This window comes from Labrus mixtus, chromosome 19, assembly GCF_963584025.1.
Source record: "Labrus mixtus chromosome 19, fLabMix1.1, whole genome shotgun sequence".
In the NCBI taxonomy this organism is placed as follows: Eukaryota; Metazoa; Chordata; class Actinopteri; order Labriformes; family Labridae; genus Labrus; species Labrus mixtus.
Window position 1 is genome coordinate 2,834,718 of NC_083630.1, and position 15,985 is coordinate 2,850,702.

The window sequence follows — 15,985 nt, forward strand, 5'->3', positions numbered from 1 at the left end:
TTCTGAGTGTTTCATCTCTTCAGTATTCAGCGGGTGAAGCGCACTTTGCTTTACTGACAGCTCAAATCAAGGTTGTGATACTTTTCGATAGCACTTTATATTCGATATCAAAGCTTCAAGGAACCATCTTTATGATGAGACAACAGGAGAGGAATAAATCCATCAAATAATATTTATAAAAAGGAACCTGTTTAAATGCCAGAGACCGAAATAGACACTCCATATCTGGTAATTTCTTGTTTGAATTATGAAAAGTCGGAAGCAACACCTGAACATATTTACAGTCTACGGTATAAAATGAGACCGATATATTATTGGTTTTGTTTGATTTTTTTAATATCAAATTTTTAAAAAAATCTTATATTGTGACCCTAAATGAATATTGAATAAATATCAGGTGTGTATGTAACAGGTGGATTTCTGCTTTGTGTGAATCTCTAATGATGTTTTGACTTTACTGTTGGCTTTAATGCCTTCTGCACGTCTATGTCTGAAACTGTCAGTTTTCATGAGTGTCATGTCCTTAAAGCCTAACAAAAGACGAGGACTGCACATATCATGATTGTAAATCACTTCACAATTTTTCTGTGTGTCTCTGGTGGAATGTAGTTTATCCTTCATCAGCACAGCGTCATCCCTTTAAAAAAAAAAATAAACATAGAAAGAGGACTGATTGTACTCCTGAGAGTGAATACTCAGGGGGGCAGTAGCTCAGTCTGCAGGGACTTGGGTTGGGAATGGGAGGGTCGCTGATTGAAGTCCCAGTGCGGACCACACTAAGAAGCTGGTATGGTAGCTTGAGAGGTGTCAGGGCACCTCCTGAGCACTGTCGAGGCGCCCTTGAGCAAGACACCAAACCCCCAACATCTCTGACATCTCTCCACTAATGCATGTCCACAGGTCCTGCTTGTGCATGTTTGTATTTTGGGCCTCTTTGTGTGAGAAGCTTTTCTCTCAATGGCAGAGTGTAAACCAGAATTTCACCTCAGGGATTAATAACGTATGTGAAATTAAAAAAATATAATTTAATCATGGTGTATACACTTTTATGTGATTAGGAGGATCAAATACAATTCTACCTGCATGCTGAAGAATCACTTTATGTAAAGTAAAAAAAAAACAATAACCAGCAGCCTGAGGCGGTGCTCATTAATACTAACTGAGACTGTGACTCACTTCCTGGTCTCGCTGGTTCAAATGAGAAGAACTTCCTTAATCCGATCATTATCTCAGTGGACTCCTCTTCTGTCACCATGTCGTTCCTGGACACTCTGCGTCAGTGGGACGAGGCTGTGACCTGTGTGGACAGGGGGGATCTCTCAGAAGCACTCAGGATCTTCCTCTCTATCCAAGATCCAAACTCCAAAATCTGTTTTGACATCGGCTGTCTGCATCTTCTTAAACAAGAGCTGGAGGCTGCAGAAAAGGTAAACACCAGCTTCATCATTTCTCACAGAGACCTGCAGTATTTATTCGGTTAAATCACCTCAAAGTAAAGTCATGTTCAGATGCAGACGATGAAGCACATATGACAAAGCTATCTAGATTTAAAGTCTGAAAGTGCAAGTCACGTAAAAAGGAGAAGTAGAGTTTACCGTTTCTCTTTTCTTCAGAAGGAAGTTACAGAATTATCTCTGATTTCACAGGCCTTCGATTGCAGCATTCGCAAAGACGAACATCTGGCTGTGGCCTTCTTCCAAAGAGGAATCACCTTTTACAGAAAAGAGAGGCAAGACCCCACCCCCACCCACCCCTCTCATACTGTGTTCACATCTACCAGTCCTATCACAATGGGATTTAAAATGACTGTATATTCCATTTATTATGATGTTCTGGTCATGATGTTTGAGTCTCAAGCACCCTCTTTTCTGCAAATTGATTTCTCTGTTTTTATATTCAAAGGTTTGAGGAGAGTTTAGGGGATTTCAAGCGCGCCTTCAAAGCCCTGAGAGGAAACCAGCTGATCGATTATAAAGCTCTCGGTCTCCAGTATAAGTTATACGCATGTGAGGTAAGAATACAGATGCAAGAGAACCGTGCATCTTGTTTCATCCTGAAAACTCTACAGTCTGCAGACACACTTTGTCTCGTTTGATGACTTAAGGCATTCTGCACAATTTGACACATTTTCATTTAAAGGTCACATATTCTCCTCCTCTTTAGTGTAAATAAGTCTCAAAGCTCCTCAAAACATGTGTGTGAAGTTTCTTGTTCTAAGTCCACTCTGATCCTGTATTTGATCATGTCTATAAACCCCTCTATTTCAGCCCTGCTCAGAACAGGCTGTTTCTGTGTCTGTACCTTTAAATATGTAAATGAGCTGTGTCTGACCACGCCCCCTTTCTGGAAGGGCTTGGGTGTACTCTGGCTTTCTCGCTCCATGTCCTATTGTTTACGGTGAGAAGGCAGACTCAGAGGGCAGAACAAACACCTAGCTGTGGGAGTGTCACCCACCTGGGGGAGGGGCTACTGCCCTTTGTGATGTCATGAAGGGAAAATCTCCAAACGGCCTGTTTGAGCACACATTTTCTGAAAAGTGGAGCAGGAAAAAGACGGAGAGGATGGACTTTTCTCATCATTGGGGGTTTGTAGACAGATTAAGGACACACATTAGTGTTAGGAAAACATGGGGAAGTGTGTTTTGTATAATATGTGACCTTTAAATGAGAAATCCTGATAAACGAGCTCAGACGTTTTTTCTTAATTCTGAGGTTTTCATGAGGTATTAAAATGCTTCAGTGATTAAAGAATGAAAGTGTAATGTGTCTGCATCCTGCTTCAGGTTCTTCACAACATGGCACTCTCTGAGGCTCAGCTGGGAAACTGGGAGAAATCTCAGGAGAACCTTGTGAAAGCTCTCGACTTCAAGACCGAGAACAAGCTCAACGCCATCGACAGAGCACTGCAATCCACGCTGGTCAGTGAACACATCGCTGTTTCAATCGAACACACAGTCCTCAGGCAATTGATAGAATCTCACTGATGTTCACTGATTTAATATCTGTAGATGCAAAAAAAGATAGACAGCCATTCAGCTTTTTACGGAGTGGATCAAACTTGAACAAACTCAGACTTTTCAAGAAGAGATGCAACCCTCCACAACTTAGTGGAGCTTAGCTTGAATCACTAAAAACCTCTTTGAGGCTCTTTATAGATAAGATAGATCTAACTCTTTTTCTTTAAATGCTGACATCACTGTTTAAATGGGCCGATCCCCCTTTTTCAGGAAGCAAATACATCACCCGATGTCTGCCTATCGTTTAAAAAAAAACAATTTTTAAATTGTTTTCAATGAGGAGAGAGTATTCCCAGCTGAAATGATTAGCCAATTAAAGTCCACCGTGTAAGTTATCCCCTCATCGTTTTTATTCGATGTCCCCACAGAAACAGAAACTCTTCAAACTGGTGGAGTTCCCGTCTAAAGTTCTCTTCAAGCCGAACAAAAATTACGTGGCCGAGCTGGAGAAGAAGGACTACCTGGGCAAAGCAAAGGTCAAAGTTCAAGTGATCACACACCTTCTCTGACGTGGAGCCGATCAAACCGAGTGTGACTCTTTCCTCTGCTCTCCGTCTTCAGGTTGTTGCCTCTGTGGTTCCTCAGGACATCTTCTCTGGGTTTGCACCGCTACAACCTCAGGTAACTGATCTGTTGATAGTCTGTATATTATGGAGTATTCCAGACATGAAGGGAATTAGATCATCTTGGTTTATCCTGAAGTAGGTTTATCCTGAAGCATAACTAAAATTAAAATAATTCCAGACTGGACGACTGCAACAGTCTCATCTACGGTTCATCATCAGAAACACATTTAAGAAACTACAGTACATCCAGAGTCCTGCTGCTCACCTTCTCACACACTCCAACACCTGTGACCACATCACCCCCGTCCTTCATGACCTCCACTGGCTCCCCACCCCCCAGCGTATCCTCTTTAGACTCTCTATTATCACCTACAAAGCCCTCCAGTACCTGACTCCTCCCCCTACCTGTCTGAGTTCCTTACACCTGCACTCTCAGGTCTGCTGATGCAAACCTCCTGCCCCCATTGCTGCTACCACCCTCTGGAACTCACTCCCAAAAACCATCAGAGACCCCCCCCCCCCCACTCTCCACCACTCCATCTCTCTGTAAAAACCTCTAAAGCATCACCTACAACCTCTATCAGACTCTGTCCTCATCCTCCTTCTCTGACATTATTTCTTCTCTCTTTTGTTTTGTTGTTGTTCTGTGTTAAACGTCTTTGAGTACTCTCAAACTTACTACAAGTATAATGTATTATTATTAATATTATAATGAATGTAATGTCAGACTTTCTCTTTCACAAAACATCTGACGCATGATGTTTTGGTTTTGTTTGTTTTTTTGCTCCCGACAGGTGGAAGATAATCCAGTACGTCCGAAGGAACCTGAAGTCCTGAGGTAAAACATCTGCTTCTTACATGAAATAACTCGATGGTCTTTAAATGCACTTCAGAAGAATAACAATCACACATTAAAACTATGGTTTGTTTACGGTTGTTCCAGCTCAGCTTTCATACTTTTCAAAATGTCATGATTGATGCATTTCTGTAAAACAAGGAGGGGAGATTTTAAAAACTTTAAATGTAAAGAGCTGAGAAAGAGAGGAAAAACATCAAGTGTCCGGCTTTCATAGCAGAAAAGTGTGTGTGTGTGTCCTGAGCAGCATGTGGATGTGTGTGTGCTCTCCACAGGGCTTTAGAGGGAGAACCTCACACCGTCCTGTTTGAGTTTGTTCCTGAAACCAGCGACGAGCTCGCCGTCGTGCCGGGGAACATCGTGTTTGTGCTGCAGAAAGGTGCCGACAACTGGGCGTCTGTGGTCTTCAATGAAAGAGTAAGAGGTTTTTATATTTCATGACATATGCACACATAAGAACGTGAGTCATGCCGAGTTTAAGATGACATCATCTCTGTCCTAGAGGGGACTCGTGCCGTACAACTACCTGGAGCGTTTGGAGATCTCTTTAGCTTCTAAGCAGAACGAGGTGACAGAATTTATTTATTATTATCTGAGCGCGTTCTACAGGTTTCTCACTGATGACATGTTGTATTTTTTTCTCTTTTTGTTTCTGTTTTCTGACGTTGTTATTTGGACGCTCCTGAACACAAACAGGGCCTTTCTGCTCCTCCAACTCGAGAACCCCCTACCAGACCTGAGAGGAAATCAGGTAGATTAACCTGACCTATCGGGGCTTAAGCAAACTTCACACACTGACTCCATCCACTGGGCCCGGGAGTTCAAAAGGTTTAATCCAAAAAAATAATTGATCTGCATTTGGTAATCCACTTTTTTTTCTATAAAGGATCATGTAATCCAGATACAGACTTTAAAGGAGCACAAAATCAGGATTATTAGAGCTTCAAAGGTCACATATCCTCCTCCTCTTCTTCAGTTTAAATAAGTCTCAGAGCTCCTCAAAACATGTGTGTGAAGTTTCTTGTTCTAAATCCACTCTGATCCTGTATTTGATCATGTCTATAAACCCCTCTATTTCAGCCCTGCTCAGAACAGGCTGTTTCTGTGTCTGTACCTTTAAATATGTAAATGAGCTTTAAAAATACAATTTGTCCCAAATATTAAAAGCTTTTGTCAAAATGTGTTTCAGGTGTTACTCTGAGTGATAACAACAACAGTGAAGAGACACAAACAAAGGTAAGCGGACTCTAATCCTTCATTTGTCAACTCTGCACTCCTCTAACACAAACTGTGTGAATCATAAATTATGATAAATTACCAAACATGACTTCCTGTTGATCTCTAAATAATGACTTGACTTTGTTGGCGTCTGGAGCTTTTCTTTTGTTTTCTACGATGTCTAAATTCTAATTTGTGTCCTCTCATCATTCCCAGGACGCCCGGCCTGCAGACGACTCATTGATCGTCAAAGTCCACTTCACGTTCACCTTCGCCGTCTCGGTTCCTGCTGGGTCTACTTACGCAGTCCTGATCGAGAAGATCAGTAGGAAAGTTAACCTCCCGTCTGACAGAATCACGCTGAGGTGAGGTGCACATTTAAAGTAGTTCAAAGTTAAATTTGTAAGTCGTGTTTCTATTAAAAGTCGATCGTCTTTGCGTAGTTTAACCGCCGAGGCCAAAGACTTGAGTGTGATCGACGCAGACACAGACATGGCGAGTGTGTGGAGCCGTGCAAGAGGAGGACGCATCACCGTGTGGTGTCACGCCAAAGAGGTACGATGTGGTTTCTGACCCTGCATGCTGCATTCAAACACTCTACATATCGTAGTTATTTTCACCTCTTTGTTATAAATTTGAAACAGCTTCTTACGTGGAGGATTGTCATTAAGAAATTATTTTCAAGTGTTTCCTCAGACTTTCATCTTTGTCAGGGGGAGGAATGTCCAAGATTATTTTAAGTTTTCATGAAGCCTCAATCTACCATCAGTGTGTGAATGTGTATGAATGGATGAGTTAATACTGATGGACTCTTTACTCAGCAGCCTCTACCATCAGTGTGTGAATGTGTGTGAATGGATGAGTTAATACTGATGATCTCTTTACTCAGCAGCCTCTACCATCAGTGTGTGAATGTGTATGAATGGATGAGTTAATACTGATGGACTCTTTACTCAGCAGCCTCTACCATCAGTGTGTGAATGTGTGAATGGATGAGTTAATACTGATGATCTCTTTACTCAGCGGCCTCTACCATCAGTGTGTGAATATGTGTGAATGGATGAGTTAATACTGATAGACTCTTTACTCAGCAGCCTCTACCATCAGTGTGTGAATGTGTGTGAATGGATGAGTTAATACTGATGGACTCTTTACTCAGCAGCCTCTACCATCAGTGTGTGAATGTGTGTGAATGGATGAGTTAATACTGATGGACTCTTTACTCAGCAGCCTCTACCATCAGTGTGTGAATGTGTGTGAATGGATGAGTTAATACTGATGGACTCTTTACTCAGCAGCCTCTACCATCAGTGTGTGAATGTGTGTGAATGGATGAGTTAATACTGATGATCTCTTTACTCAGCGGCCTCTACCATCAGTGTGTGAATGGATGAGTTAATACTGATGGACTCTTTACACAGCAGCCTCTACCATCAGTGTGTGAATGTGTATGAATGGATGAGTCAATACTGATGGACTCTTTACTCAGCAGCCTCTACCATCAGTGTGTGAATGTGTGTGAATGGATGAGTTAATACTGATGGACTCTTTACTCAGCAGCCTCTACCATCAGTGTGTGAATGTGTGTGAATGGATGAGTTAATACTGATGGACTCTTTACTCAGCAGCCTCTACCATCAGTGTGTGAATGTGTGTGAATGGATGAGTTAATACTGATGATCTCTTTACTCAGCGGCCTCTACCATCAGTGTGTGAATGGATGAGTTAATACTGATGGACTCTTTACACAGCAGCCTCTACCATCAGTGTGTGAATGTGTATGAATGGATGAGTCAATACTGATGGACTCTTTACTCAGCAGCCTCTACCATCAGTGTGTGAATGTGTGTGAATGGATGAGTTAATACTGATGGACTCTTTACTCAGCAGCCTCTACCATCAGTGTGTGAATGTGTGTGAATGGATGAGTTAATACTGATGATCTCTTTACTCAGCGGCCTCTACCATCAGTGTGTGAATGTGTGTGAATGGATGAGTTAATACTGATAGACTCTTTACTCAGCAGCCTCTACCATCAGTGTGTGAATGGATGAGTTAATACTGATGGACTCTTTACTCAGCAGCCTCTACCATCAGTGTGTGAATGTGTGTGAATGGATGAGTTAATACTGATGGACTCTTTACTCAGCAGCCTCTACCATCAGTGTGTGAATGTGTGTGAATGGATGAGTTAATACTGATGGACTCTTTACTCAGCAGCCTCTACCATCAGTGTGTGAATGTGTGTGAATGGATGAGTTAATACTGATGATCTCTTTACTCAGTGGCCTCTACCATCAGTGTGTGAATGGGTGAGTTAATACTGATGATCTCTTTACTCAGCGGCCTCTACCATCAGTATGTGAATGTGTATGAATGGATGAGTTAATACTGATGGACTCTTTACTCAGCAGCCTCTACCATCAGTGTGTGAATGTGTGTGAATGGATGAGTTAATACTGATGGACTCTTTACTCAGCAGCCTCTACCATCAGTGTGTGAATGTGTGTGAATGGATGAGTTAATACTGATGGACTCTTTACTCAGCAGCCTCTACCATCAGTGTGTGAATGTGTGTGAATGGATGAGTTAATACTGATGGACTCTTTACTCAGCAGCCTCTACCATCAGTGTGTGAATGTGTGTGAATGGATGAGTTAATACTGATGATCTCTTTACTCAGCGGCCTCTACCATCAGTGTGTGAATGGATGAGTTAATACTGATGGACTCTTTACACAGCAGCCTCTACCATCAGTGTGTGAATGTGTATGAATGGATGAGTCAATACTGATGGACTCTTTACTCAGCAGCCTCTACCATCAGTGTGTGAATGTGTGTGAATGGATGAGTTAATACTGATGGACTCTTTACTCAGCAGCCTCTACCATCAGTGTGTGAATGTGTGTGAATGGATGAGTTAATACTGATGATCTCTTTACTCAGCGGCCTCTACCATCAGTGTGTGAATGTGTGTGAATGGATGAGTTAATACTGATAGACTCTTTACTCAGCAGCCTCTACCATCAGTGTGTGAATGTGTGTGAATGGATGAGTTAATACTGATGGACTCTTTACTCAGCAGCCTCTACCATCAGTGTGTGAATGTGTGTGAATGGATGAGTTAATACTGATGGACTCTTTACTCAGCAGCCTCTACCATCAGTGTGTGAATGTGTGTGAATGGATGAGTTAATACTGATGATCTCTTTACTCAGCGGCCTCTACCATCAGTGTGTGAATGGATGAGTTAATACTGATGATCTCTTTACTCAGCGGCCTCTACCATCAGTATGTGAATGTGTATGAATGGATGAGTTAATACTGATGGTCTCTTTACTCAGCGGCCTCTACCATCAGTGTGTGAATGTGTATGAATGGATGAGTTAATACTGATGGACTCTTTACTCAGCAGCCTCTACCATCAGTGTGTGAATGTGTATGAATGGATGAGTTAATACTGATGGACTCTTTACACAGCAGCCTCTACCATCAGTGTGTGAATGTGTATGAATGGATGAGTCAATACTGATGGACTCTTTACTCAGCAGCCTCTACCATCAGTGTGTGAATGTGTATGAATGGATGAGTCAATACTGATGGACTCTTTACTCAGCAGCCTCTACCATCAGTGTGTGAATGTGTATGAATGGATGAGTTAATACTGATGGACTCTTTACTCAGCAGCCTCTACCATCAGTGTGTGAATGTGTAGGTGTGACCTGCAGTGTAAAAATGCTTTGAGTAGTCAGAAGACTAGAAAAGAAATATACAAGCTCAAGTCCATTTACCCGAAGAAAGTCTGACTTCAGCGCTTAAAAGTACCCGGATCTTCAGCGTTACTGGGCCCATACAGCGTGCTCACTCTGAGTCTCAGTCCCGAGGTTATGATCTGTGTTCATCATCTTGACATAAATATCTCTGAATTCAGCTTTAATTTCGTTTTACAACTTTCAGGATCGAATGATTTTAGTTCTTTAAAGAGTTCTTTAAGTGTTCTTATCAGGAAGTTGATGTACCACGACGTCTCTTTCCCGATGTAAGCTGAACGTAAAAAGTTTTTTTGGGCCTGATGGCGCCACGTGACACTGCAGTACCAGCTTCGGCCACCATGTAAAATTGGTGAACATCCTGGGGGCTTGGCATATGTTGACGTCATAAAATCAATATTTATTTTCTCTTCATGTTAAACCTTTCTCATGTCTGATGACTCATCCTGCCCTCAGGGGCGTTTAACGTTGTCCAATTAGAAGATAACGATCCAATCAAATGCATCCTAAGGTTATGTCCCGCCTCCCATCTTGTGTTTGGATCTATCCCATCTCAGATGGAAACACGACACGACCCGGCGTTTAGAGTCTCAGAGTTCATTTGCAAGGGAAATGTAAACTTTGCTGCATGACGACAACATGAGCTAAATGAAGTGAAACAGAGATGTGTTGAAGTCTGTGGTTATGCAATCGAGCAAAGAATCTTTATTTGTTTTTTTTTTTCATATTTTCAGGAGACTGATGGAGCGCCTCAGAAAGAGATTCACTTTGTGGCTCTTCACTCGTACGAGTCTTTGAATCCAGAAGATCTCAGCTTTCATCAAGGAGACACAATCACACTTCTCTCTCGAGGTACAATAATATTTTGTTTTAGCAGCTCAAATCCTGGATTAGTAAAACATAATAAATATGATTCTAATTCATGTTTTGTTCCTTCTTTCCAGTGAACCAGGATTGGTTGGAGGGTCAGTGTAATGGGAACACTGGAATCTTTCCTGCAGCCTTTGTGGAAGAAGTTCCTCCCAGTGTTTAGTAGTTTTAATCAATTCATCAAAGCAGAAAAGATCCAAAGCTGAAGAGGAACCCCCAACCAAAAACCTCTAAAGGTCACATATCCTCTTCAACCAGTGTAAATAAGTGTCAGAGCTCTTCAAAACATGTGTGTGAAGTTTCTTGTTCTAAATCCACTCTGATCCTGTATTTGATCATGCCTATAAACCCCTCTATTTCAGCCCTGCTCAGAACAGGCTGTTTCTGTGTCTGTACCTTTAAATATGTAAATTAGCTGTGTCTGACCACGCCCCCTGGGTGTACTCAGTCTTTCTCATTCCATGTTCTATTGTTTACGGTGAGAAGGCAGACTCAGAGGGCAGAACAAACACCTAGCTGTGGGAGCATCACCCACCTGGGGGAGGGGCTACTGCCCTTTGTGATGTCACAAAAAGAACATTTCCAAACGGCCTGTTTGAGCACATATTTTCTGAAAAGTGGAGCAGGCAGAAGACGGAGCGGATGGACTTTACTCTTCATTGGGGGGTTTGTAGACGGACTAGAGACACGTTAGAGTTAGAGAAACATGATGAAGTGGATTCAGCGTAATATGCAACCTTTAAATTATTAACTTCAGAAAATCCTGCAGACCTTTTTAATAATCAGTAAATATTTCCCATCCATTTCCAATAAATATTTAAAACATTTGAAGGCTCCAGCTCCAGTTCGTTGCATTTCTTTGGCGCTTAGAGAAGAAGTCTTTTTGTCTGAAGAAGAAGCGGTCTACAGGGGGCGTACTTCTGATATTTCATAAACAGATTAAGTAAATGATCTGCAGATCAGTCGATCCTCAGCCCCACTCACATGAAACCTTTCAGTGTCAGACTAAACACCTTTTTATGAAGGTCACTTTGTCTTCAGACACGTTTTAATACTCGGATGAAATCACAGGTGACCTTTAGCACCTTTCAGAAACGCTCGACTGAAACACGATTATAATTAAGACATTTAATAATTTCATGTGTGATAAAGCGGACAGGCTCTGATAAATAATCCGTCTGGTTTGAGTGTTTTTAATCACGACAAAGACGTTCCCTCCTCTTCGTAGGCGATAGCGATGCCTCTCCGCCCCTTCACCGCCTTCACCACCGGCGTCTCGTCCAACTTCTGCTCCAAACCGCGCCAGCTCCGCTCTGCCAGGAAGGACGCTGAGAGGAGGAGGCATACAAGATATTTATAAATATTATTGAACAGTGACTGTATGTGTGTGATGTTCTTCAATAAAAACGTATTCATGTGCACGGAGAACAAATCAAACTGTCCAATCAGCAGCTCTCTCTTGGAGCGGGTCGTACCGGCTGAGTTGGCCACGGTCAGAGTTTGGTTCCTGAGGACGACGGAGGAGCCGCACGACCGCTCCGCAGGCTCGCTGAGCAGCAGGTTGTGGCTGCGCAGACTTAATGTGATCAAAGAGACGTCCGGCTCCTCCTCCTCGTCCTCCTGCTGCTCCGCTAAAGGAACATGACTCCGCCCACCTGGAGCAGATTTTACAGAAAAGAAAAAAAACATTAAAGGCACATTCCATTACTTTTATTACAATGGTTGGAAAAAAAGAGTCCATAACTTTACAGAAATAAACGCCATGAAACTGATGCTCTGCACACTGGGACATCATCAGTTGCAACTAGTGGTCGAGTGGTTATTTCGCGCTCCCCATTAACAGAGGCTGTAGTCCTCGAAGCAGGCAACCCTCGTTCTCGTCCATTTAAAGTGGCTCCTTTCCTCTCTCTCTCCTGTCTCTAAAATAACCGAATAAAACGTCCAAAAATAAACCTCAAATCCTGCACAGACTCGTCTGTTAGTTTTTCAAAGTTAAAACTAAATATTACTGTAGCAGCCATTTTCTGGTTATTTATTGTTTTTGTTGTTTGTGAACACCAGGGGGGGCAGTGGGCACCTTGCCAAGCACATGGGTTGATTAGGAACCCTTTAAATGTTCCAGGTGTGTCACTGTTGGGTGATGCACCAGGAAGAGACACAGGTTGTTTTTTTTTACCACATGTCAATGAGACAGGTGAATGTCTTAATTAATTGAAGAAACAAGAGATTCCTGACTGGACTTATTGCATGCGTAAGGCCTCACTAGAACGGTGCATCAGTGGCTGTTTGTTGAGGTTTGTTTATCATTTTAACTTAAGTTGTTTTTGGACAAATAGCCACAATAATTACTGAACATTGGATAGCAGGACCTGGTACTGACTCAGGGATCAATAATGATTGTTCCTCATATTGTACTGAGGCTTAAAGTTCTGAGTAGTATCAGAGAGAATCACAAAGAAAGGTCATAATGTGCAGCTCAACGGGCCGTTAAAGATTCAACACTTGAACTTAAATGTGAATAATTCTTAGCCTCACCTGGCAGGAGGTGTCTGAAGTCTGTGACATACTCCTCTGACCACTCCCGCTTCTTGTTGCAGGCCACCTCCATCTCAAACGGCGTCACCACGGGTTTATAAAACTCACTGGAGTCCAGCAGAGCGTTCTCGGGACAAGCCACCAACACGAATATGTCAATTTCCAGAAAGTTAGCCAGCTTGGGCACGTTGAGTTTCCCCATGGCGAACATGTAGCTCTTCTTTCCGGCTCGGCGGATCGTCTCCTTCAGCTGCTCGATGATGCTCAGGTAGTCTGCTACGCCGAGCGTGCCCACCAGGATGCCGACCACGTTAGCATCTTTAGCTCGTTCTATGGCGTAGTATCTCTTCATCAGAGCTCGGTTTATACTCACTGACTCCGCCCTCCCCGTCATCGTTAGCGGGTCAAAGGAAGAGAACGAGCAGCGGTTCCAAGTCATCATGAAGTTAGTGAGAGTGGTCCCCTCCCGCCCCACATAGAACATTTCATAATCCTTAATGTTTGAAGCACTCTTCAAGGAGAACCGCCGCCCAAACTGACAGACGACCTGACCGCCGCCCCTCTCCGACATGCTGATGATGTCATCCATGTAACACTGCTCCCCCTCCACTACGAGCTCCGAGACCACCAGGTTCGGATAATCCTGTGAGAGGAGGGTGAAGAGATCGTCTGGAAATATAAATAAAGACAAGAATTCAATCAGGGATGTCAAACTATTAAGTATTTTAACCGTAATTAATCGAGATTTCAATTGTTAATTGCAATTTCTGGTTCCTGAAAACAAGAACTTGCATCATTTTGTATGTCTAGGACTTCTGCGTTTGTTGCCGTGGTAACGAAAAAGGTATCACTATTGTTTGATTTTTACAAGTATCATATCGAAGTTTAAAATTCTGGATTTGTGACGTAAAAAAACGTAAATAAAAGACTGAGGAAATAAATGTAAAATAAGATTAAACCACAAACTAAATATCTCATTTGAAAATCTCTTAAGGGGGCAGGAGCTCCATGATCTCCATCTCTCACTCATCTGATGACACAGCTTACTCATAGCATGAACGTAGTTGACGTCGTAGAGGATGATGACGAGACTCTGTGTGTTGGGGTAAAGTTCTCTAAAGGAGGACGAGCACTTCTCCAGATCCACCGCTCTCCTCTCAAACACGTACATCAGCGGCAGCCTGGTGGACGGGCTGAGGCACGAGCTGCCATAGTGCACGATGCAGTCGGCTCCGACGTGCTCCGCAGCGACCTCGTCCACACAACAACTGGAGAGAGAGACGTCAACAACAATGTATGAATGTACCACAGGGTCAAGCTCAACCAGAAACTCTGCAAATGTTTAATACTATACTGCTGCAAACTGATGATCAAGTATCCCTGCTCACTAGATTATTATCATTCACTACATCACCTACTGTTGTGCCCCAGTGGGCACTTTGACCTTTAACAACTGACAGATGACACACTGTGTTGTTCATGCATGATCACAATAACACCCGTGATGTTACCTGCCATAGGATGTATCTCCTAAAATGTATGCGGTGGCTTCACTGTTCCTCTCGATCTCTACCGCCACGGCAACTGAATCCCCTAGCAGCTCATCTGGAAACTGCAGAGCAACCTGTGAGGAGTCATCAGGGAAGACTTAGAAACAACTCAAAGGCGTACCTGTTGGTGTTCCTGCACAAAAAGAGCCTCTCATTCAGGCTGCACCTCTACAAGCCTGCAGCCCAAAGTGCATCACAGAGGGGGAAAAAAACACATTTCTATATGGACACAAACCTCAGTAACATTCAAGATTCTTAATGTTGAAGTCAATAAATAACCAAAAGCTGTTAGAGCAAGTGGGGCAAACCACCAAGCACCTCATTTATTCTGTCAAATATTGTTTCCATTGTAAGTCCTTTCTCAATCTTAATGAGAAAGTCAATCTCTCCATGTCGTTGATCTCTTTATCAAATAAAGTGAGAAGAAAGTTAATGATTGTCCAAATATTTTCCCAAAAAGTTGTATCTTTTGGGCAAGTCCAGAACATGTGATCTGCCTCATCTCTCCAGCAGTCTCTCCAACATGCACAGAGGAACAGTAAACAATCCAGGCATTAAAAACTACAGCAGGAAATGGTGAGGCGAGTCAGTTTTTAGTCACACTTGTCCACACATTGTAGGAGTTCCACACATTTCTCAGACAGGGTCTTTCAGAGAACAGGACCACAGTACTCCAGGAGTACACACAGATCTCAAGGCCATGTTGTTTTGTATGCATCTATGATCAGTAAAGAAGTAAAAGCACCCTAGGAAACCAGCTACAGAGGATCAGACACGGACCTTCTTGGTACACATCTTAATATCCTGTCTGTCATTAAATGCTGTTTAAAACACGTACTAACCTTTTTACACTGACGATCTCTGATGAAGTCACAAGTCTCCTTTATCTGATACGTCTCTTCAAGGCTGTCCACAGGTGTGTTTGTTTTGCTTTTAACGTTTACAACGCGCTGAATTACGGTTTCCGAGCTGCTACTGAACGCATCAGCCATCACTGCGCGCCTGAAAGACACAAAACACACTTTATTTATCTTAATAGTTATCTTCTAATATATCATAAATATGATCTTAAAGGTCAATCGAACTGAATTCTTAGTAACAACACGTATGTACAGTTAACTGTTTGTTTACGTGAAATATTACAAACTATTATCTACAACAAACAGTCCTTTATATACACTTACAGGTCAGTGTCATGCAGGTAAAAGCTTCTTTGACAGATACACACGTGTTTCGACAGTGAAGAGTAGGCTACACAACCACCGCTTCTACAGGGCAATCACTTCCGGGTTCTTCTTCTTCTACAAGGTTTTTTTGGCAGTTGGCAAACAACGCTTACAGCGCATTACTGCCACCAGCTGGTGTGGAGGGTAAATCGGGAACTAAAACATTCCTCCCTCCTCAGACATTGAAACAATAATGTAAAACACTTTACACACATCAAGAGAATTTCTTTCTAAAATATATCGTACATACGGTGGCCCTGAAGGTTAACTAATAAATCATTTCACTGAATGCAAAAACAATTTCATGAGACACAAAAAACGTCATGCTACTTCTCATATAATCACATATATTTTTTAAAGTAAATGCACATGTGTGTTT

At 42.4% G+C, this 15,985-nt stretch overlaps 2 protein-coding genes across 3 annotated transcripts; one reads left to right on the plus strand and one right to left on the minus strand.

Moving 5' to 3' along the window:
* The first annotated feature begins 1,212 nt into the window (after positions 1 to 1,212).
* ncf2 (neutrophil cytosolic factor 2) lies at positions 1,213 to 11,716 on the plus strand. The gene is made up of 15 exons (XM_061064868.1): positions 1,213 to 1,427; positions 1,647 to 1,729; positions 1,903 to 2,011; positions 2,783 to 2,917; positions 3,385 to 3,492; positions 3,578 to 3,637; positions 4,377 to 4,420; positions 4,714 to 4,855; positions 4,941 to 5,006; positions 5,135 to 5,189; positions 5,628 to 5,674; positions 5,873 to 6,021; positions 6,100 to 6,211; positions 10,160 to 10,277; positions 10,370 to 11,716. The coding sequence occupies exons 1-15, from the start codon at positions 1,254 to 1,256 to the stop codon at positions 10,456 to 10,458; spliced, it is 1,491 nt and encodes a 496-aa protein (XP_060920851.1). The 5' UTR covers positions 1,213 to 1,253; the 3' UTR covers positions 10,459 to 11,716.
* On the minus strand, positions 10,095 to 15,688 carry dph2 (diphthamide biosynthesis 2). Of its 2 annotated transcripts, XM_061064867.1 has the most exons (7): positions 15,565 to 15,688; positions 15,223 to 15,382; positions 14,342 to 14,454; positions 13,878 to 14,098; positions 12,831 to 13,499; positions 11,771 to 11,950; positions 10,095 to 11,623 (listed from the first exon to the last, which is right to left on the minus strand). In XM_061064867.1, exons 2-7 carry the CDS (start codon positions 15,370 to 15,372, stop codon positions 11,493 to 11,495), a joined length of 1,464 nt encoding a protein of 487 aa, XP_060920850.1. In that variant the 5' UTR covers positions 15,373 to 15,382; positions 15,565 to 15,688; the 3' UTR covers positions 10,095 to 11,492. The 2 variants fall into 2 exon arrangements, with proteins under 2 accessions (XP_060920850.1, XP_060920849.1); XM_061064866.1 differs by having other exon boundaries at positions 10,095 to 11,950.
* Positions 15,689 to 15,985: the final 297 nt, after the last annotated feature.